At 35.5% G+C, this 25,197-nt stretch overlaps 1 protein-coding gene across 8 annotated transcripts in view; it reads right to left on the bottom strand.

Moving 5' to 3' along the window:
- Positions 1-25,197, bottom strand: part of ANKS1B (ankyrin repeat and sterile alpha motif domain containing 1B) — a 416,591-nt gene that overhangs the window by 232,245 nt on the left and 159,149 nt on the right. For all 8 annotated transcript variants that reach the window (XM_032107198.1, XM_032107196.1, XM_032107200.1 and 5 more), the window contains exon 12: positions 22,702-22,882. In XM_032107198.1, coding sequence (XP_031963089.1) covers positions 22,702-22,882 — 181 coding nt within the window. The remainder of the gene's footprint in view (positions 1-22,701; positions 22,883-25,197) is intronic.

The following is a 25,197-nucleotide window of genomic DNA, read 5'->3' as shown; positions in this document are numbered from 1 at the left end:
TCCTCCTCTCCTACACATTTCATTTTTCCAGAAACTGACTCAATCCCTCTGCTTTCTTACACTTCTTATCTAATTTCCCTACCAAGGAAAGCACACCAATAAGCAATGCTGCATAGCTGTGGAACATGCTTTATCTAACTCTGAACACAATGCAATGCAAAAATAGAAGCCCAGGTGCAAAATACAGCCTTCTATGTCAATATATTTTTTGTCTATTTAGTGTGCTCTCTCAGGACTAACAGGTCCTCACACAGGTCTGCAGGTTAATTGTTTCTATGTCCTGAATTGCTGGGTTTATCTTCATACGTTCATTGTACAACACAGAAATATTGTGCAATGGAGACAATACTGACCTCTTTAAGATGGTATAAGAAATAATTAATAAAAATACATGTTTTAAAACACAGATATTGTTCCACTTTTACTACTATCATTAGTATTAAAGATTATCCAACTATCTTCCAAGCTGTTTCTTTACTGAATACCATCTATTTGCCATTGGATTGAGGGGAGAAAAAGATATTTATATTACCAGAGAATGATTGCTTTTTTACTTCCAGGTCTCTCTCTTCTGGGTTTTCTATACCCATTTCTTCTTCCAATAGTGGCTAAAACTTCACAGAGAAGATGCTCGTGTTGTACCAAAAAATGTCATTTGTATTAACTACCATCCATTCACTTCAGTTCCAAGAGGAGACTGTGACTCTCGTGGAGGAATACCATGACTAAAGGCTGAACACACCCAGGATGGGGTCACTGCATCCAGTCCTCCCTAAGAACAGGCATTGCTGCTGAGAACACTGGTCTGAAGAGCTCAGAGACCATCCGTAGACATGCCATGAACTAGAGGTCCCCAAGCAGCTCCTCAAAACAATTTAAGGCATACAGCACACAAAAAACCCCCAGAGTTTGCACTGCAGTAAGTTGGCAGGAGAGATCAAGAACACTTCAGATGTCCTTGGGGTCTTTCATGCCCACACAATTTTTTATGTGAAAATACCCAGAGGATCCTCTGCCATACCTCACATTCATGAAGCTGTTCCTGACTAATCCATATGGTGTAAGCATCTGCCACTTTTCAATATCATATTCATTTCCAGAGTGTCACATTTCCCACAGATAGCATGAATGACTAAAAAATAATAATTTTGTGATAATTCTGCTTCTGGGAAAACATGAAATGGTGAAAAACTGACATTATCTTTGGTATGTGCAAAGTCTCCAGAAGTCAATGAATATACAGTACTGCCTCAGCACACATTCAAGGACTATATGTCTTAACAGGAACATTTGCTCAAGGAGTTTGTAGAAAGGTGGGGGCTGGCCTCTTCTTCCAGGAACCTAGGGACAGGACAAGAGGAAATGGCCTCAAGCTGTGCCAGGGGAGATTAGACATCAGGAAGAATTTTTTCACTGAAAGAGTGAAAGCAGTGAAACAAGCTCCCCAGGAAGCTAGTGGAGTGACCATCCCTGGAGGTGCTCAAGAAATGACTGGACATGGCACTTAGTACTATGGTTTACTGGGCATGGTGGTGTTTGGTCAAAGGTTGGGCTGGATGATCTTGGAGGTAGGTCGTGTCCACACTTAACGATTCTATGACTGTGAAGACACCAATGTCTTTAGAAAGTAAATCATGTAATGGAACCGTTCGGAAATAGAATGCATGTTTGTACATGGTTTAAATGCAGCTTATTAAGTTTTAAAATACTGAAAACTAAATAAAGTTATAAATCCAATTTTTTTCTTGTTATTCACATTTGAGTACAGACCTTTTTTTGGTCTGCAAGTGATTAGTCAGTGTTTTCCCCTGCAGTAAGTGAATTGATATTGAAATCACAAGTATAAAAGAGAATTGTCCAGTCTGCATACAGAAGCGGCTAATAGATGATAAAAGCCTAAGAGCAGTAATTTTGCTGTCAATTCCATACCTTGGCAATTACTCCTTAAATAGGCTGGACATTTCTTATGTTAATTAATAGTATTTTTAAAAGAATAAATTGTCAAAAACCATTTTTATTTTTCAAGAAAAAACCTGATTTTTTTTTCCTAGAAAAAGACCACTTTTATATCTAATTATGCATATGGGTAACTTCATTCATTCAAACTGACCAGTTAATTTCAGCTTACATGTGTGTGAGCAAAGCCGCATGGGTATGGAACTGGTACATGGATTGCTGTCTCTCTACAGCCTGTTTTCTCCTGATACTAAAATAGCTACAGGGTTGGATTTTCAGTTTAGCTGTAAGTGTTACAGAAGACACACCACTCACACCACTTCCACCACCCCCACAAAGAAGGGACACTTTATACAAGCAGAAAGCAAAATCACCACATACGTTACCAAAAGGGCAGCTTTCAAATAAAACACCTCTCTACACAGTTCTTTAGTAGCAGAGACATGATGAACAGTGACATGGCTTTTTAATACTCACACCCAGCCTGGCTATGTAAAAAAAAACTTGTGGAGAGTCCCTGCCATAGTGTTTTATTGTTTAGGGGACTGTAAAATATAAAAATGTAAAATTTGGGTACTGTTACACTACAGATCATTGTGATGACAAGAGATGAGGAAGGAAAAAACCCTCAAATCCATCATCTCTCCCTTCAGGTACCAGAACTCTACACTAAACAAGTGAGCTAAAATCATCCGAGTGCTTTATGCACATGTGCAGGAAAGTTATGCTCCATTAATTTATGCTAAAATCTAATTTTACTTTCTTCACCACTAAAAGGAATAAAAAAAGGAATAAAATGTTTCATTTTTCCTTTCACTGCATGTAAGCATGTTCTTAAAATACCTTCTTATTGCCTCAGGAAAGGAAATGTTAGTGTAAGAATTTCACCTTTTCTCACTGTATAAACTCAAACCTCCCAAATATTTCTAAAATATAATTACTGTTTTTCATATTACAGCATCTGATCCAAGAGTACTTAATCTAGTTAATACTTCCAAGAAACATACCACGGTTATTTTTGATCTTCCACATATATCAACATAATTGACCAATTAAATTTTGCTGCATATTAAACAAAGGGATTGAAATTTTCAATTTGCAGTAGAACAAATTAGACTGATAAATTTTCTTGAAGTACTGGGCCTACCACCCTCTTTCTGTTTAATCCAAGAGGAGGAGCAGTCGAGTGTCTTTTTATCTAACAAGAGCTCAGGAGTGAAAACCATCAACAGAACTCAGGCAAACAACCTTCCCAGGAACCCTGCTTCTCATCTCTTGGGCAATCCTTTACCTGTGTGCAGAGCATGTGAAGCTCTAACAAGAGTTTGGGATTTTCTGTGCATCTCTCTGCTCCATGTTTTATGTGTGTCTCTGAACAAGTCATGCCACTTGTCACTGCTACATTTTTTTCTCTGAGAAATTCCCCTCTAAGAACAGAGGCTAATGTAAGCTTGTGTCCTCAGATATGCATCCTTAGTTCTCTGACTTCACCCAGTGCATCGGCTCCACCTTTGTATTTCTTGGGAGAACACTCAACATGAAGTTCCACAGATTTTGTCTAGTTCAGGGGAGTTTATCACCTTTCACTTTGTAAAATGTGATGGACAGTGCATTCCTTACAGCTCCCAAGACTGGGAGCTCTGCACAGCCCTAACTGTGTTCAGGTTAGAAGTGAGGAAGAAAGCACCAGCCACATCCCAGTCTTGGTATTTTACCAGTTGCTCAGGCAACCAGCTCCACTGTGAGGAAACAAAACATGGAAAAAGTAATCTCACTGAATGGGAATCCACTTAATTCAGAATTGGTATCCAGTTCAAAAAGTAGTGTGATGTTACCCAAGACCAGAAAAACTGTCCAGATTTGATGCACATTTTACATCAACAAAATTGTGAAAGAACTGATACTAACAACTTACATTATTTCCAAACTGCACTGAACCATCAAATGCATTGAATCACTAAGAAAGCTGAATTTTAAACTTGCTTTTCAGAAAAAAATACTCACTGATATTCAGCAACATATTCATAACAAATAAAGCATTAAAATATCTGGGACTAACTTTTGTGATATCTATGCAAGGTTTATAGAAGCTATTCTCTTATTAATGTCACAGGAAGTTTTATGTCAGCAAGAAATACTGGACAAGCTCTTCTGAGTTTAATTACCCATCTGATGTGCTGAACAAAAGCATAGCTTTATAAAATCACTGCAATCTAAACACTAGTCCTATTGGAACAAACTAAGGTAATCATAGCACAGTCCTGGTACCAGCTTTCATTTTGCTGATGTGGTTAGGGTTATGTCTCACCAAAAAAAAAAAAAATGCCAGTAATCTATACTTGAACTTTTAAAATATGAATTAGTAATGGAATAAAGAATATTAACTATACCATAATACTACCTCCCCTCCTAGTATTTTAGAATAAATATTTACAATAAAGCCAGCTCCAATTTTAGCAGTCATTCTATGGCTGTCTTTTTCAGAGCTTAGTCTTTGTAGATACTCTGAATTTCATTTGAGAAAATGAGTATCATTTGACACAAAAAGAAATGTAGTCAGGGTATGTTAAGCCAGAAGGACAACAAAAGCAACTGAAGAGTTGACAAAGTTTCCCATCCAAGAGCTCATTATTTAGCATATTGAATTGCATTAGAAAAAGAGCAGATGTGTGGTCATTCCTGGTGTTTTAGAAAGGGGGAAGGGGTCCCTCTAAAGACAGATGATCAGTGATAAAAATGTTAGGGCAACAGTGATTAATTCCAGGCAACTATGTCTTAGAATAAGTAATTTTCAAAGCATCAAACACAGAAGAAAAAGCTAAATCATAGCAATGAGGTAAATATTGAAGTAGATACTGCAGCTGCTCACAGTTCTTCTTTTCATATCTCCGTTTCAATGTAAAGTTCTAAGAACTGGCACTTAACCCAGTTTCTCAGCTACACGCTACACATGCATACTTGATTTTTTATGTATGATTTCCACTAATAAGAAAACAAGCAATAATATGGCACCTAAAATAGTGGCTGCATTTCATATTTTATACTTAGTGTAGACATGAGCTAATGTCTCTTTTAGGAGAAAACAAGTATTGGTCTACTGCTGTGTCACAGATTAGCTTACAACCAAGACACATTCCTCTGCTGTTGGATATAAGCCTTTCATGTTCTCCTTATTTGATATAAATATTCAAGAAGTCAGGATCCATACTTCAGCTTTTAAGAGAAATTTAAATTAATACTTCTGTATTATGTTTTATTTTAAAACATGGTTGTTTTAAGAATCACATCTTTGGCTGCATTATAAACTGAACTGGATCTCTCCCAACTTTTCAGATTTTCCTCTAGTATTTTACTTCCAGCCTCAAAAGAAAAAACAGAATAATTGTCTTTAAACAGCACCTTCATTTCTCAATATCACAAACTGAAAGTCTTATATTGTTTGCCTTCACAATGCTGTATTATGTATATACAGAAATGTATGCAATAATTCTCTTTGAAAAATAATAATTCTCCTTGCACAGATTTAAATTAATGACTAGAAGCACAACCATTCCCACAATTGCTTTGATCCAAACCTCATGAAACACATTGGAACTACCCCTAACGGGCAGCTACCTCTGAAGAACACAGTGGCAACTATCCAGCAGACTTATGGGCAGCATCACATCTTTTCCTGCCACAGAAATTAAACAATACACTTTCCTTACTTCACATTTTAGATAGAAAAAGATGTAACATATTGGTGAAACTGTGATCAGCTTCTAAATTATGCAGGAGCAAGGAGAGAATTAATATCAGCCATAACTGAAGACCTTTTGTCCTTGGTTTGTTTTTCATAAAACGTTGAATTTGTGTGTTGGAAACTCTAGGAAAACATGTCTGTGCAGAAGCATGTAGAACTACTTGTTTAACTTAAAAGATTCTTCCCTGCATTAAGTTTATAGATATTTTAATTAAGGAAGTACTTAATTTTGTTTTTTTCAATATAAGTTATACTCAGCAAAGAATGTGCCATTTATTGTATTAATTAGTTCTGATTATTATGCCAATAATGCCAAATTAAATCTGTATGTTTCTGTTCTTTAATCAAATCAGCATTACTTGCCTTGCTTGAATCAGTTTGCATTAAGCACATATCAAACACTGGAAAACAAAATTATATGCAAAAATTGGGACAAAAAAGTCAAGTAGTGTAGACAGCAAAACAGTTTTAAATGGTGCATTTCAATGTTACGGAATTTGAAGAAAGGTTTATATTAGACTGGTATCATGAACTGACTCAAATATTTCAAACACAATGATGAATCCTTTGATTAAAAATATTTTTTAGAAACTAGCACTGCGTCAAAAGATCATAAGAAATCTTGCTTACACTGAAAGAAATGTCTCTGTAACTAAATTAACACTGACAGTTGTTTCATAAGGGCATGGTGTTTTACTGATATTTCCCTGAAGAAAGCTCGGTTTCATGATAATACAGCAAAAACAGGTCACAACTTGAAAGATGAGAATATTATGCTGCAAGTTTGTAATGCAGGGAGAGATTAAATTTCCACCTGCAATTTTTGTGTTCATTTAATCTTCCCTGTAAAAAATTACAGTACAATTGGCAGTGATTAGAGTACATTGCAATTTTCTTTTTAAAGATGCAAAAAGAGCTTCATGAACACAGCAACATTTTGAGTACCAATTTAAATTCCTTGGAGTGAATTTTTACCATCTGGGAAATGCTTCACACTTAACTTATTTTCAGTAACTCTTTGCAAAATACCAGGGCAGCACAGTTTTCACCAAACCTTTCTTTATCACAATTCTATAATTCCAATATGCTATCTAATTATATAAAAATATGCAGAATCACACTTGAACTGTAATTGGGAAAATTGCATCGGTTTTGCTTATTCAGGCTTTGAGCTTCAAACAGCTCTGGTAAATACTTCATTGGAAAGGTACATTTCTATTGTTAACCACACTTTTCAGAAGAGTTTTCATATTTACTATGCACCTCTGGGTCCAGAAAGAGGTTCAAAGTCACCAAAAGGTGATATCAAAAGAGAATGCTCTATAAAGTTCTATTTCCCAAACACTACACCATATACCATTTAACAGTGCAAACACCTTTCAAATTTTGTATAAGCATCTTCCAGCCCACTACATGTTCCTATACATGGTATTCCAAAGCAGTACATTCAGTTTACTCCTCACAGAAATTTGGACACTCAGAAGAGAATGTCACATTAATTTCTACATGCTTAATATGCTTATTCTCCACTTTAGATTTTATATCATCAATCAAATTCACTAATGTTTTATGTAGACAAAAGCTCCAATAATGGATCCTTAAAAGGAAATGTATCCTCCCCACCCCAAGACAAGAAGGGATTCTGGGATTTGCACTAGATCTGGGAAGGCTGTGAACAGAATGGTGACAAAATTAATAGCTTGAGAGATCCAATTTAGGCACTGAAAACTCTAGAACTGTCTCTAGCACGATTCACAGATCCTATCCTTAGTGATAACATGCCCTGCATTCACTTTATATGAAATCTCCTTATAAACCATACTAACACAAGCAGATACAGTTGACTGAATGCCTCAGCAATAGAAATGATGACACAGAGCTTTACTGTGATGATCTTACAATATTTAAGAGTTCTGAGTTATGCAGAAAACTGCTAAGAAAATGTTCTGAAAACAAGATAGTAGTAATGTGACTACAGCTGTGATGGTCTGAACTAGGTATCTCTTTCTGTGATTTTCTGTTTATATACTGCTCTGAATCTACACAGATTGTGTACTGCGCCTGATCTTCTGTGAATGTGTGAAAGCCTCCCACAAGACCTAAGGCCAGCTAGCAAGACAGCTGTCCAAAAACACCAGACAGAAGCTCTCCCTGAACTCTCTCCATGGTAAGGACTGAAGAGAGAAACCAATCCTCTCTTCTTTTGGCATGTTATACCTTATACATCTGAGGAAAGGAGGCAAAGACAGGGTCAAATTATTTTGCATTAATCTGCACTGTTAAGAAAAAGTAGAAAAGAAGAAAAACAGAGCAATTTTTTCTAAAACCTCCATGCTTGTCTAATAACCACTTATCCAATGGGATTCAAGTAAACTTTATCATTGGCATGACATGCAATGGACAACAGACCCTCCTCTTTCTCTTCTTTCACAGAGCAGATTGTGCCCAGCTGAGACAGACTTCTTTGATGCACCTCCATCAGAAAAGCTTGTTGACTTTGTGCCACAGCTTAGCCCATAAAGTTGTCTGAATGCTAAATGTTCAACTTAAAATTAGGAGTTACATATTATTCTATTTTTAAAAATGGTACTTTTCCTGAGCAGAGATTGACTTCATATCTGAGGAAGCCACAGAGAATGAGTTATTTCATCTATGGGCAGAAATAATTTTGCTTCTGGCATATACTTCAAAGCAATTTTTAGAATCTGAAACAGAAATAAGTGATGTACTGTGCTAAAATGCCCCAAATTGATTGCTAGCCTTAGAAAAACAGGAAACATGCAGATTTAAATGCCTTTTTAGAGCACAGAATAATCCCAAGTCTTGTCAGTTAAGTGTGCCAGTCCAATTCAAACCTGTTTTAAATCACTTTTTAGTTCTATCCTGCACATGTTCTACTTCAGAAATATAGATTTAGTTCAGAATGATATCCCACTGGCTTTGAACTAATGTATTTCCCTCCAGTGTTTTAGAAAGAAAAAGCCCTTCAATGCTAGTAATTTTTAATGTGTTGGAGTCTGATTGTATCTGAAATCTGCTAAACGGAGAAAGAATATTTCCACTAATACCAGTAAGCTTTGGATCAGGCCCATAGAGAATTTTAACTGATAATCAGCATTTTAAACACATTTTCTTACAGAATTGCATATATTGTTAGTATCAAATATTCTACAGTATCAGATATCTTACAAAACCTTTTATTTTGCAAAATACATTTGCACATTTTGGTCTAAACAGTGACTTCAAAGAATAATACAGCATATGCAACTACAGCATGTAATTAAAATGCCTTTATAAACAGTCTAATTTATTTTTCAGGTTTTATGAATGAATAGGTGGTAGCACGCAGAACAGTTTGCTATATCCATTAAAAAACAGGTACTTGAAAGAAGAATTTTAAAGTATAGATGAGAATTAGCAAACAAACTGCTGACTCTTGTTTTCACCTTCTCTTCTCTCTCCCACTTTTGACCTAGTCAATTTTTCTTGTTCTCTTTCTTACAGTTTTTGATAGTATTTCTAAGTCAGAATACAAAATATTTCTAAATTTCTCCTCAGATTTAGCATAATCATATTATTGACATTTACTTAAGAGAAAAACTGGACCTACTTCCATATTTTTAGTTTATTTTAATTTTAGTTCTCAAGTTTCCAGGGGATGAGGGGTATACGAAATGCTAAGAATTACATTTCCTTTACAAGAAGAATTATTTGCTTAGGAACTTTTTTCTTTTATTTCATATCATCACTGTCATTACCCTTGGATCATCAGATTTAGGACTACGACAACTGAAAGCTGGGCAATACAGTTAACATCTTTTTACTATTTTGTGTATTTTTTTCCTAATACTACTTTAGTGACAGTATTTAATCAATTCTTTAAGCTTAATTTTGCTTACAGATATGATGCTAATTGTACAAGATCTGCTGTCTATGGTGCTGAGGCAGCATTTAATTATACACAGAGTGATGGGTGGGGTTTTTATTTGTTCAACACTATTGCAACTCAGTATCAGTATCTGAATCTGGGGTCTGGAAACGTGAATGGCCTTACTGGTTGTGACGTGGAAGAATGGAACAGAAGGAGAGCACATACCCAGTAACCAAGCTTGGTTTCCAAGTGCTGAGAAGAGTACATATAGCTCCCATAAAAAGAACTAAAGCTCTCACAAGGAAAACACAAAATGACATCTAATAAAAATGAGAAGTTAAAAACTTATTCAAGGCATAATAATCTATGATCATTTAAATCCCAAAAGGTGAAGAAAGGCAACAAATATATGACACTTTCTAAATTGTGCTGATTATTTATGTAGTGATATAAGTATTTAAGGCAACTCAATATCATTCTTGGAGTAATAAGAAGCAGAGTAGTTTAGACCAAAATATATGACATTATTAAACTCAAAGAGTGTAATTTAAAAGTCTAAAAAATTGAAGTATGCATTAAGAGTGTTTACTTCATCAAGATTCCAGCATAATGAGATATTCTTGCTTCGATGTTGTGGGTACCTCATTTTGTGATAGTGGTTTGCTTTCACTGACCGAGAAAAAATGTTTCCCCATGGCTACTGTTGCTATAGGTGATGTTTCAATTGCTGCTTTACTGTGGAAGAATGTTCTTCAGAGAAGGAATATATCAGTTCAGAATTTTCTGAAATCCTAAAATAATCATGTGTGATTATTTCCTGAAATAATCACTAAGATGTGTTATGACACTTGATTGGAATTTGAAATAGGTCTGTTCCAAAATTTTTCTATGAAATTAAATGAGGCACTTATTACCTCAGTACTGCTCAGCTTATCTTTAATTGAGATTAGTCTTATTTCCATTTCCCCATCACAGTCAAAGGGTAGCTATGTGATAAAAGGCAACACATCACTCGAGTATCAATGCTCTGGTAGTCCCTTATCAAGAGTTTACTCTTAGCATTCCTACATGGATGGTAACCAACAGTACTCCGTCTCTATTCCACTGTGAAGTAGATAAATTCAGCATTTGCCGTAGAGTAAAACCACGAAGATACAGCAGGTGAGGGCTGGCTGCTTGTTAAACCACCAATGCACAGCTGCCTAAATTCTCTCAGTAACTCTAAAGTGATATGCTGTCCAAGCAGAACTTCCCCTGACAACATGTAGGCACCCCATGCGGGCTGTCAGTTCCACCGGCCTGGCATCACATTATCGAGGGGCTTTCTGCCTATAGGAATTACTGGAGTACGGTAAGCTCTGAAGGGCAGTACATCACTCACAAAGGGAATGAAAAGATGGACAGATTATATATCATTTTACAAGATGAAAAAAAAATATTGTGATGAATATTTATTACTCTGTGGTCATGATATAAAAACACTTCCTAAGTCACAAAAAAACTTGGGGGAGTATAGACCATGCAGTACATGCTGCTCTGAGAAATAATGTCTGTTTTTAGCTTTGTGAAAAATGCCTGGTAATACAGGGAAAAATAGTCTTCCCTGTTCCCTGAACCTGTATTTTCAGCACTGTTTTTCTTCTTTTATGTTGTTACTCAATTTTTTTTCTTTTTCAGTGTCTCCTTTCTCTTGCCTATGAAGAAGACATAGAATACCTTCCAGAGGAGGAGGGAGGGGAGGGCAATTTTGAGTATCATCTCACTTTACCTGAGGGATATGAGCGAGCTAGGAAGCAGGTAGGGGTTATTCTAATTGCTTGGATAGACAGCAAGCGATTCAAATAATTGAATATTTATGGTTTTAAAAATTAATTCCTGGAATTGTTCCCAGAAAAGAAAAGCAAAACAATAAGCTTGGTTATACAAAAACTGTATCTCATAGTTAGGCTTTCTGATATTTGACATGGTAAAAGGGACAATTAGAGCTTTTTGTGCAGCTGAAACATTCAGAATCTGCCATTTCTCATTGTTTTCATTCTTCTTATTTTTTCATGGTTAATAGGAGCTCATTTGTACTGAAGGCTTACAGGTGCACCTGCATTAGTGTTTTAGTTTGGCTGGGAAATCTCTCCACAGTTCCTATTTATGGTGGTTTTGTTCACATCCTGGAGCAATCTTGAAGTGCAATCTTGAACTGTCTTCCTTCTGGCTAAAATTAAGTGGGGAGGTGGGCCAAAAAGTGAGCACTATACCTTTGTTTAGTTTTACGTTATTTACATGATTTGTTCTTCCATTATTTTTAAGGCGCCACTAGACTTTCAAAGCCAATATTTTAAGATCCAGCCAAGATCTATATGATACACAGTATTCATTTGAAATATATCTGTTTTTTTTACTTTTGCCTTAGTAATAGCAACATTAAAGTGCCTCTCAGACGACTGCTGTGTAGGCAAAAGTTGTTTTTTCATAATTTCAACCCTTTTATCGGAAAAAAAAAGTCCCCAATGATAACCTTATGGTCCTACTCTGGGAAACACCAAATTAGACATAAAAAAGTAAATTAACCTTTAATCATTTGTTATTGAAGTCTTTCTATTAAACATTGAATTATTATTCAACTATAGTATTGGTTTACAGTATTCAGTGGAATCCAGTGAACACTAAAACTGAATAAACCTATACTTCCTTTCTCCTGATTAAAATTCATGCAAGTCAAGCATAAGAATCACAGCATAAGCTGAGTTGGAAGGGACCCACAAGGGTCATCGAGTCCAACTCCTGGCCTGCACAGGGCCATTCCCAAGAGTCACACCCTGTGCCTGAGAGCGTTGTCCAAACGCTTCTTGAGCTCTGTCAGGCTGGCGCTGTGACCACTGCCCCGGGGAGCCTGTTCCAGTGCCCAGACACCCTCTGGGTGAAAAACCTTTTCCTGATACCAGCCTAAACCTTCCCTGACACAACTTCAGGCCATTCCTCAGGTCCTATCACTGGTCACCACAGAAGAAACAGCTCTCAAGCATGCATACATACATATATATACATATATATGTGTGTGTGTGTATGTGTGTATGTATGTATCTGATAACTTGATACTTTCATAAATTAAAAGCTGCTTGGGGAGCATTATATTTGAAGAAAAACTTAAATTTAATTTTTAAAAAGCAGGCATACTGGGCCCCAGAGATGTATTTAAACTAAACTAGATTTTTAATTAAAGTTTTACTAAAATGGTATGGTGAAATTATTTTTTTCATGTCTTTGGGTTTTCACATATAGATTGAAGTTTTGCATGATGATTTTTCTTTCTTGACAAGCAAACAAGTTGCAAACAATTGCACAAGGACATACTTCTCTACAGCCACTTACAGACTGACTTTTGCCAGAAACACAGATCCCATTATCAAAGGTACAATCTACCTAATACTTTAAAAAGATCATCAGAAGTGTGGCACAAACTCCTTGGTGAGGCTATGGGGAAGTCTGTGTTTGGTCTTTTTGATGACATGAGGTGTGTGTTACCTCTACTGTTGACAAAATGGATTCTGGGGAGGAAGAATTATAGAGAATCTTGCCATTCTAGGAGATATGGCTGGAGGCACCAATTCTTAAATATTTTCTTTAAAAATAAAATCCGTAGGAGACAATTAATATTATTCCTTGTGAGCTGTACAAGATTGATCCAGAGTTTTTTCTTAACAGGGCACTTCAGCATGACTTCAATATTAAGAAAGAGCATATATAATGCCGCTACAGAGTAAGTCTTCAACACTTTCATCCTTGTAAATACATAAACAATAAATAGCTCCTTATAAGATCTACAGAACACTAACAAAAGTGAAAATAAGACTTTCCTTTAAAATGATTTAACAAAAGTCTTCCTTTGATATAAGAAAAATATGCGTAACTAGAAAAAAAAAGCCATGAGATTAGCTAATTGGTCAGAGCATGCTGCAAATAACATTGAGGTTGCAGGTCTGATCCCTGTATGGGCCAGTCACTTAAGAGCTGGACTTGATGATCCTTGTGGGTCCCTTCCCACTCAGAATATTCTGTGATTCTGTGATTAGAAAATTATTCTATGTCTCAGGAACTGAGAATCTTAGTTCTATGAACCATGCTGTTGAAATGCAGAAAACTGGTATCAGACAGTGTCACAATCTGCTGAATACAAGTCACACAAATGAAAGCTCTAGAACATAAACAATGGACCCACTTTTCAGCCTTCTGAGTTTTGAAATTATTGGAAACAAAAGATGCAACTCCCTCATGGTGATTAGATACTTAGTTAAATGTGTAACTCCTGGCAAAAATTCCTTGTGGGAACACAAATTGCATATAGGTTGCATGGAGAATGGATAAATCCATGGAACATAAACCTACTAGGTTACATAACACACAGGAAATATCCAGGAGGTACTTGGGCTTAGGAGGACCTTGGGCTGCAAATGCTGTAACATTCTGAGGAGGTGTCACTATGCTTTTGTTTTGCAATTACACATTTCCCAAAGGCATTCATAATTGGTCAAATACAGCACAGGGTAGATAAACCTTTACTCTTACTCAGACCAACCATTTTATTTTCTGTCCTATTTTGCTAAACTTTTGAGAACTTATTCATTTGGGTATCTGACAGTTCTGACATATTTTCAGAGTACAGCTTTCTATCTTCCTCAGACATGGCCATCTGCATTTTTCTTCTTCAAATGATTAAGTCCAGACTCCCAGTGAATTGTCTGCATAACTCTAAGAAGATAATCAATCTCTAACTAAATCAAAATTAGAAATGGAAAAAAAATGCTTTCAATTTATTCAACGTTACAGTTAGAGCTACATTGCAATTATAAATAGGAACTGAAAAGTCATATACAGAATTTTTATGATCAAGTGCTAAATTAGGTGTAACATATAGTGTTTCTGTGGATTTTCCAAGAAATTTTTAGAGTTTCAATTTTATTATATACTGAATTTGTACAAACAATCATTTCTACCAAAAGATATAAATGCTCCAAAAAGCAAGGAATATTTTAAATTTTTAAATTTCTAATTACAAATCAAACTATCCACTGTATAGAAGTTATTCAATATAGCAAAAACCAGATGCAAATATTTTATCTTGGTTTATAGTAAGATGTACTCAGTCATTCTGAAACCATTCATGAAATTGTCTCAGATTTATTGATCAATTCCTGCAGAAAAAAGGGCTTTCAAGGCTGGAATCAAAATTCTGGAACTCATAGCATCATATCCATTTTAGGAAAAATGACAGTGGCTATTCCAGAATGAGGGAGACTCATGTTCAGTTTTCTTCTTTCACTAAATGGCATCAAATGTTCATTTTCCACAAGAACACTACCATCAGCAATGTACTCTGATACATGTCATGTTTATGTTGTTCCACTAGAGCTGTTTATAAAATACATAGTTAATTAGCTAATGAGTAAGACTGGCTCTACCCTATTTTTTGGATACTCACCAAAAGTAAAGAAGGCTTGTTTTCCCACCCCATTTTTTTTATATAGCTTGGAACAACATAGAGAGAGATGATTGTTACATCAAATGATACTAGCATTACAACTGGACAGCAAGGAACAGAAAAAAAAAAGAAAGAGATCTAAAGAGTTGTGTGCAAGAAGGAGAAACAAAAATTGTCTTTGATTTCAGAATGGCCTTAGGAGAAAACATGATTTTTTTTGTTACTGGCTGGTATGTAATACAGAGAGCTTTTTGTTTTTCTTAAAACTGGACATCACTAAGTATATTCAGAGGCCTAAAAGTTCTTAAAAAAAAACCAGGCACATTTTGCCATTTCCTTCAGTTCTAATCATCTCACGTAGGGCTCAGAAATACAGCTGGTGAGTAGAAAGCTTTCTAAAAGAAACAAAGGAGAAGAAGCAGAAAAGTGATTAAATATGAATAAGAGGACATGGCACAGGAAAAGAAAAATAGATTGAGAGGTAAGACAGAGTATTCTAAATAATGTTACAATCAGTTTAGATGCATTCATAGGGTGAAAGAAAACTGTACCACAAACAATATTGTGAGGAATTGAAGACTGAGACATCTTAGTGCTCTTTGCTCATTGCCTTCATCTTGCAATGGCAATTCTTCTGACTGATGAAGTGATTAAATTTTCAAGAGCATCCCTCCAAAGCTTGGTCAATCTTATTTACAAAATGTCCAATGGAAAGGTAAGGCAACAATACAAGGCATGGTGACAGCCTAAAGACTAAAACAATCTGTCTCTGCAAATGGTCCTACTAAAAAGTTAAGGACTTACTTTGCTTTCAGCTCAGTAAAAAAACCGAACCAAAACAGCAAAGCAAAGAGCTGACTAAGATGGCAATCAGAAAAATATGAGTATTGTCTATAGTTAATCTGCTTCTAGAAATGGCTATGAGTTGTTAATGACACATTACAGAAAATATTTTTTCTTTTGACCTTACACATCAGGATAGTTATTACACCTGGAAAAAACTACATTAAATTTAGATAAATAAAAAATTTAATTATATTGCTTCTAACAACTGCACTTATAACCTCAAAAAATGGTTCCTCAAAAGGCTCTTAGAAAGTCTTTATTGACTTAATATGGTAATATCTGTTGCTCCTTCAGGGAATCATTTTATGATACGATTATTTATCTGTGCTGACATCTCTCAAGGAAGGGGATGCATGCAACTAAACGAAGTGTAAAAGTTTTTAATAGTTGCAAATAGACATGTATACAAACATGCATACATTGCAGTAAGCTTTACATTATGCTTACTTCAGAGGCAAAAAAAGATTCAGAGAAATAGCCAACTCCTGAACCTGATAGCAGTGTAATACACAGTGTTCCTAAGGATCCTGAGGAAAATTTTCTCCACTTTTAGGACAGTCTCTAAAATTCTCATCTCCAGCATCATCACAGCATTGTTCTATTTCCTACCTTCCTCCTTGCCAGACTGAGGCCTAAGAATACAGGTTTTCAAAATTAGTAAATATATCTTAAATATTGCAAGGGATCTTTTCCCCCTTGTATTGTCAACAGTTGCCAACTGGCTTTATTTATAATAAGCAAATAATGTCGGTGAAAAGAGCAAATCCTGTGAATAGCTATTTGAATAAAAGATAGGCAGGCACATGGCTCAACACATGCCTTTCCACATGTGGTCAGATGGTTCAGAATTTGATTTGAAAAGAGATAAGCTGTTTGTGTAATTTCTTGTTTGATTAACACATCCAGTGCTATATCTGACAACAGGGATTTGAGACCCTTCTGCAGTTTTACTACCCCAATACGCTTGCTATAAATTGTTTTATTTTCATATTACTTTACCATTTTTTAGCAATCAGGATGTCCGCATAGTGAGTGACGTGAGACAGTATGTTTGGAGAGCAGGTTCACATGAACAACTAAGTGGGTTTAGCCCAGATAATTCCCTTAAGCCTCATAAAAGACTGAATGACAACACTGCAGAGGCATTACTGAAGGGCTGGGTAACACTGTCATGAACTTTAAGCTAGAATAATATGGCTAATTCCAAGGAGATTATTTTTAAGTGCAGGTGGCATGAGATTTAGGGGCATTTTGTATCAAATGTTTCATGCAAGCACTAGCACACACCAGTTTCTTGAAATAAGGTATACTGTTTTTGACTGGAACAACAGGAATTGGTTTCATCCACAGCTTTCCAGGTATTGCCTCAGAAGACCTTTCTGCCACCAGATTTTTGGACATGTTGACACATTTGTAACACTGAGATATAATTACAATGAGCTTCATGAAAGACACTGCTTTGAAACTGGACGGTGCAAAGAAAATAATAGTTAACAGAGAGAAGTTTATAATATTAATCAACCCTACATTTCTCTGTTCCTGTGGGACAGACCATGTCTTGCCTCAGAGTGAAAAGGCTGAAATTAGAAGCAGCAAAAAGAAGGGCAACATAAGGAGACCTGAACATGCTGCATCTGCTGGACAAGTTAATTAGAACAAAAAATAAACTGTATGAGACAGTACTGAGTATGATCCCCAGTAGCAGTTCCTGGAATAGCTCTACTATATCTTACTAATGGCACTCAGTTGAACTTAGGTATAAATTATAGGGAAAAAACATATAATCTTCACAGATGAAAAGGTTAGAATTAACATGTTTTGAAGAATGCCTTGGCAGAATTTGTTGCATTGTAATCAAGAAAATGATAAGGAAAATTAAAAACCAGAGAAAAGAGGGCCTCAATTTTACCTTCAAAGGCATTTCATCTGGAAAAGAGTTCTCAACCAATGACACGTTGGTACAAACCTGTAATACCAGTTTTTCCAGATATTCCATAACTGGATGTACAGGTGTCCATATAAAGGAGATGGAATGCTTTATCTACCAAACTTGTTGATTATTCCTATTTCATTGCAAGCCAATATTTTCCCTTTTTTCTGTCACTGGAAAATCATGCATTCTTTTGCTAATTAGTGAGGTATTGTTAATAAAGACAGCGTACCATGGACTTGCATGCAGCACACCTAAAAATGGTCCGGCAATAAAAGTTATTTTCTTCTTCTTTGTATTCCTTTCATTTTGTGTTTCACTTCCAATAATTTCAAAACTTTCTATAATTGAAGAAACAAGGCTTGAAGAGTCTTCATAGACATCATAGTTTGATCTTTTCCTATCAGCTCTTAATAAATGAAATACTTGAATGAGAAAGTAATGTTGACAAATATGTGATCTACTTCGAAGATCAGCTTAGTTATTGTCACCTAAAGAAACATTCCTGCAGCAGAGTAAGTTCTAACTGTATCTAAGAATGCAACATAGCCAAGAATTTTAGGCCAGATCTCTGAAACAATTTTCTAATTCTAATAGGCTGTATTTCTTGATTCTCTCAAAAAAGAAAGACAAAACTGCAAGTTTCAAGCCTTTAGGGCTGCTTTTGCTTCTGGAATATGGCTTGTGAGACAACAATTTCATCAGATATGTACTTTAAAGAAAGATCTGAAGACACTTATAGAAGAAATCGAAGGTGTGAGTCAAATATAACTTTTTCAAAAGTAGAAGAGAAAAAATTATAGTCTATATGTTAAAGATTAAATTCTTGAATTGTACATTCTGGCCTGTTTTAAGGAAAAATGTAGCCTTCTTAGATGAATTAAATAATGTCTCTCACAGTCAGAGGACATGGCATATAAAACACTAACAGCTATATTAAGGTCCTCTCCAGTGGAGATAGGGTTTCTAACTAAGAGATAAACTAATTAAATACTTCTCAGTACCACAAGATGAGAGAAAAACTGTATCCTCTTCTACAATAAATGGCATACTGAACTTACTGAAAATGTACAGATTTTCATGGACTGAAAATAAAAATTGTAATGAGGTTACCTTCAGATGTCTGCTGACATTTTTGCAGCATACATGAATCTGACTACAGACTTATTTTGTGATCTGAAACAGAACAAGAACCTCTGCAGAACTGTCTTTTTAATTTCATGGCCCAATTATACTCAGGACAAGAAGACATAATGAAATTATACGGGTTAGAGAAAGATCCATTATTCCGACTGATCAAGCAAAAATTAAAAAGAAAGTCATCCAGACTGACAATTTCAGCTGCTAGTGTTTATTATGCCAAGCTGATGCTACCAAAATGGCCACAATTTTGTTGCCTTCAATCCTTAAGATTTACAGTTTCAAGAGAGCTTGAGGGATGTAGAAAACAAGGCAGAGAGATCTATATTAGACAGGCATTTCCCTGAAAGCCCAGGCTGCCCTCTCCTGGAGTGAATTATCTTGCACATCTGTGGTCTTAGCTCATGGCCAAAGTTACATGAGGAACATCTCACAAACAACAATCACCTGATCATCAGGTATTTAATTTTTCATTTGTGTTATCTTACAGAACACCTACTAAACATGTATTCAGATGATCAAGAAAGCTACACACATCTTGCCAGGATGGAGTTACATACAGAAATGACTTCCCTGTGCAATGAAGTGATCCCACTTTTAGTATAGTAACTTACTATACTACTATGTGTAATACCTGACATTACTGGGATGCACTGGCCTCCAACTTGGGGTGAAATTCAATGCTATGAAAGCATGACCATTCACTGGGAATTCGAGAATGCTTCTCTGATGTCAGTGATCTAGCTCCAGATAAAGCCCTGAAAACAGGTCACACCAAAGCTGCATTCACACAGTCTGCTCTACACATACTGGAGTAAGAAGTGTTCCCATCAACTTGTTGCAGATTCTTCCACCAGTTAAAGCTCAAAAAAAAGGACAGAGTCTTTATCCTTACCTCAGGCAATCTGATATTGAGGTATCTCCTGCCATCCATGCATGCAAGATACATGGTTTGTTTACTCTACAAGGCCATCTGATGCCAAAGCTGAAGCAAATATTTACCATGGTATGTGGACTGTTCTCCAGATAATTGAACAGAGATGTTGTCATATGCTGTCATTCAGATAATATACAGCTGTGGAGAATTCAGTGTTTTTCTATTTGATAGAAATACACTTCTTAAAAATTGGGACCCCTTTTTCAAATCAGGGGATGTAGGGAATTAGCAAACACCAAGAGTAAAACTGCAATCCTCAAACATAAAAAGGGGTTGATTATTCTTCGGTAGCAGACTACTGAGGTAAAATTATGAAGACTTGAGAATTTGAATAATTATTTTGTTGTATTCATCTCTCACTTTTACTTGAATGATAATGAATCATTGCAAATTTCCTGAAGAAAACATAAAAAGCACTGAAATTGAGTAGGGAAATATTAATGCCTTATTTGAATGGAAGTCTCTGATTTAGAAATCCTGTAAAAAGCATTTTAATTGTTTCACTCAAACGCAAACAAATCCTCAATTACTATTAAACTAAACATTCTTTTAGGATGCAGATCTTCCATGAATTTTCAGAAGATTATAATTAGGTCATATGATGAATTGTACTTGTCACTGTAGATCTCGAAAAGGAAAAAGGAACCTTTCAGTGAAACTACAGCTAGCTAAAGCAGAGAAAAGCTGCAGCACAACACAGAACACTGTTTCTGCTGCTCCTTGCTGACCATTATTATTCAAGGTTCAGCTTTTAACATTGTAGATAAGAGACATGCCTTAAAGACTTTTCCAAGAGAAACAATTTTGATCTGTTCTTTCCAGATTTTGTTATTCCCTTTCCACATTAGTACTCCTTGTCTCTTGCAGAGTTACCGTGCATCATCTATCAGTAAGGAGTTGAAAGGAACTAAATGATCAAAATAAAATGTTGGTTTTTTTCATGCAGGCTAATATTGTGTCCAATATGTGATCCTGTATATTACTTAAATAATTCTAGGATACCAGCTGAGAATGGAAGGTGGAATTGTAATTTTACTATAATTATTTAATAATGGTAAATCAATAATGTACTGATGGTAAAATGTACTATTGAAATGCTTGTAGAAGATGGCCTGAACTTCAGTCATTTTGCCTGTTATTTTTTCTTTGCTTTCTAGGCAGAGACAAGAGGAAATCCAGCTTTCACTCAATCCATAAATGAAATCATCCACAAATTAGAAACATAAAATTCTACTAAGCATGACCTTATAGTCCCAATCTCAGACGAAATTAACTGTAGTAATTAGAAGTTACTGAGTGTAGTCCATTGTAAATTTAACCAAAGAAGATAAGAGTCAAGTGAACCCAGGTACTATGAAGAACTTTAACAGAACTGTGCAACAGCAGAAATCTGGAGAAGTTAATTGTGTAATGTCAGCAAATTTTCTTTCCGTTTTCTTATCTTTGCTTTTAAACATCAAGAAATATTCTGTATCATTCAACCACCCAGAATAAAATTGTGATTGCTGAAGAGAATTTACAGTAATACAGAAAACAACCAAAACCTTAAAGAGTCAAATGACTCCAGACCTAGGAATAAAAGATACCATTAAAACTAATTATTTCTAGTTAAGTTTGAAAATATTTACTATATCCATCATATAAACACATTCTGTTAGCTTCAAAGTTAGTGATACATATTATCTTTGTTTATATTATATTCCAAAAAACCAAAATTAGTAATTTCTGATCATTTTAACTCTCTCTTCATCAAAGAAAATAGGATTTCTCACTCTTATTTCACAATAGTTTCCTAATAATATAGTTTTCTATCAATCCAGCTATGAAAATAATTTTTTTAATCTTTTAAAAGCAATGCTTTTCAGAATTTTTAAACTCTACCAGTTAGGAATGAAGAGGATTCATCTCATTTCAAGATCAATACTACAAAAGCCAATTGATAATAGCACTGAATTTCAACATTTGTGTTATTTTTATTTTACAGTAATCTACTCCTATTTATATTTTAAATACAATATCCCTTTAGAATTTGATCTGCAAATCCCATAAACTAGCTATCAAAGATATTTGCTTCAATACATCAGCTTTCCCAAATACTATACCCTTCTGCTACAAGTTTAGCCTATATAAAGCAACTTGCACATTGAATTTGAAGGGACAAAGCCAAATGCTTGCTTTACTGACAATTTCCCATTCCTGAAGTTCTGATATGTGAAAAAGGATATACTTTAATCCTTCTTAAAGCATTTTAATTACGTGAATCTCTACTTGCAGATAAGTCCTTCCCCATTACAATCACACTATCATTCTATTCAACTCTTATCATCAGCACAAATACATTGAAGTTTTACTTTAATGAATCCCATTGCTACTGCAGAAACAACATGCAGTAACAGGTTTCTTAGAAAGCTTCCCTTCCTTATCTTTACTGGTGGTTACATAATGATTTCTAATTACATTTTTTCAACTTAAAACTCTTATTGGAGTGTATTGACCACACAATGGTGAAAGTAGATGTACAAATCATCATAATTTCAAAAGCTACAATACCTAAATTCTAGGCAAGTCTGGGAAAAAAAGGTTTTGTTTATTCAAAATATCATATTCAGGGAAAAATTATGTTTCATAATACTAGTCATAAAATATCAAAACTCTTGCAGAGTAGAAGGAAAAAATCAGGAATAATTCAGTGTATTTATGATAAATGTATTTTACTACCAAAGACAACAGCAATTCCAACTTAAACCCAAAGACCTAAAGTTTTATAAAGCTTTGTTGACAGTCAAAGTAAGCTTTTTTTCTATACCTGGATGTTCTTTCTCTTCAAGACTGTATTCCAGAGATCCAAAGGAATAATTAGCTGGACTGATTGCAGAAGTAGAAATAAAACTTGCACAGCCAATGGGTGGGTTGATTTCAAAATAATTGTGGCTGTGATTCATTCGGTGAAATTCCAGAGAAGATACTATGGATGTACGTTGCTTTGGCTGCAAGAAAAATAGAAGTTTGGCATGAAAAATACAGACTTTTTGTACAGTTTTCATTACTTTAATAAATCTATATTTCTCCATTTTTACTGTTTTTATTTGGCTCAAAGGTTATACTACTAAAAATCATTTCATATGACAAGCTGTGGTGTGTAGAGATAATTTCCTTTCAAAATCTGGATAAATCTTTATTAGAAAAAATGCACGTCTGCATTCTAATCAATTTAATTCAACATCAAATAGGCTTTTAGAGCCTTGCATATAATAATTGCAATCATCTTTTGATAAGAAAGGGAGCTCTTCACCAGCTGCATTGCTGGGTACATCTTGCAAAACAATTAGAGCGCTGATGCCTGTATAATGAAATTTACTAAATAATATCGAGTGCCCACCACTCGACAGCCACCCTCTGCTGTTTATTCCATTTATGAATATGCCTCAAATATTCAAAGACTGGAATGTCTGGAAGCTTAAGGGAAAAGTGTCAGCTTCAAAAACATACATGAAAATCAAACTTTCTGCATGAGTTTTCATGGAACAGTTAAAAAACTTGGTACTCCTTTATTTCAAATATTTACTTTTGAAGCAAACATCTGAGCAGACCCCACTTACTGGTTGTGCTTTGGATTGCAGAGTAGTTCCAGAGCATGAGAAACTCATTTCTTTTGGGTGGATCCACACCATCAGGCATAGAAATTAAATCTATATAGTGTGATCATCAGGTAAGCAATAACTTTTTCACTACATGGACTTGTTCCCATTGCACTGCCCTGCTTACTAGTACAGACATACCCTTAGTGCTCAGTATAATGGGTTTTAAGCCACAGACCACTGCTGGTTTGCAATGCCATGCTAAATAGTCTGTTGCAACACTCATTTGGTTCCATACCCAAAATACCCTAACCCCACGATGCTCCTTGCTGCTTCAAGATCAATGACCTGAAAAACTGAACATCTCCAAAACAGAGGAGGGCCTGAATCCACATTTACAGCTGTCTGTGTGTTTCTTTCACAACAGAGAAAAACACCTCAGGAAATGCTGCCTTAGAGAACCAAACATGGACAAAAATCGGAAAAAGAGAGTAAAAGATACGTTATCTCCTCGTTCTAGCATGTCAGGCTTAACAGGTCAGAATATTTGTAAGGGTCAAGAATTTGTTCCTTATTGGTGTCAAGACCTAATTACTACCTTTGGGAGCATAAAGATCTTCCTTGGACCACGAAGGTATTCACCTAACTACCTGTTAAAATACAACCTATCCTAGTGGAGTAATTTTCAAACTTGTTTTTGGTCTATTTAATTTTTAGGTTACAAGTCCTGCAGTGCTTGTGTTATAAATACCAAACCAGGTTGTTTTCACTAAAAATTCACTCTTTCTATTGGAATGTCAGACAGAAAAATTCAATAGAATTAGGTCTGTATAATGTTGATTATTTCTTAAAGTTGTGTTAGGCACCATATAAATTAACTGTGTCCAGTTAAAACTGAGAAAAAAGGGAAATTTGGGCAATCATCTGGAACTCATCTATGGTCTATGGGTCTTACTTTCTTTAATAATTAAAACCAGTTTCTGCTTTGAAAGCCTGACTCCTAAGCCTAGAATTTCATGGGAGAGTTCAATGAACAGGGACAGACTCCAACATCAAACAGTATGGCTGAAAGTCATTGTTTGGGATCTGAGCCAAAATAACTCTCAGATCAGACCAAAAAAATTCATGTGTATTAATTAAATCTAAATGGCACACTTTTGCTAGACAACAGATCCATGAATGACCTAATTATTTCTAAAACTGAAAAAGATCTCTGGTCATTTAGAAGTATGTTTGTGGCCCTTTCCCAAGCAATGGTGTCTTTGCAGATTTGCAGGACTTCAACTCCTGAGTTGAAAAGGGGACACTTCAAATACCATGAGGTGTGGTATCTCTGGTAATCCGAGACAGTCCCTGCCTAAATGGGCAGCTGGAATGGTCCAGCTTTGTGTCCCAAAGCAGCTCCAAAGGCAACTGCCCTGGCCTTTGTCTAGTCAGGCCTCCAAACACTGTTTTGACCGTGTGCCCCTTTCTTGGAGGCAGCATCTGATTCACCATTTGGCCTTTCACTATCTTATTTTGGACTTGGGCATTATTATTATTATTATTATTATTATTGATTCAGAGAAACATATCTCAGTTTAATATGCCTTTCCAATCTAAGGCTTCTGCAGAGAACCTCACTCAAACTCTAGTACTCTACAGCATTACACTGCTGCTATACTGTTTGGAGTTAACAAGGTCCATTTGTCAACACGGGCCGATAATTTTTCTACATAATTAGG

The sequence above is a fragment of the Corvus moneduloides genome, chromosome 4, assembly GCF_009650955.1.
Source record: "Corvus moneduloides isolate bCorMon1 chromosome 4, bCorMon1.pri, whole genome shotgun sequence".
In the NCBI taxonomy this organism is placed as follows: domain Eukaryota; kingdom Metazoa; phylum Chordata; class Aves; order Passeriformes; family Corvidae; genus Corvus; species Corvus moneduloides.
Note: the sequence above shows the minus strand (reverse complement) of the source record. Positions and strands in the feature narration are given on the sequence as shown.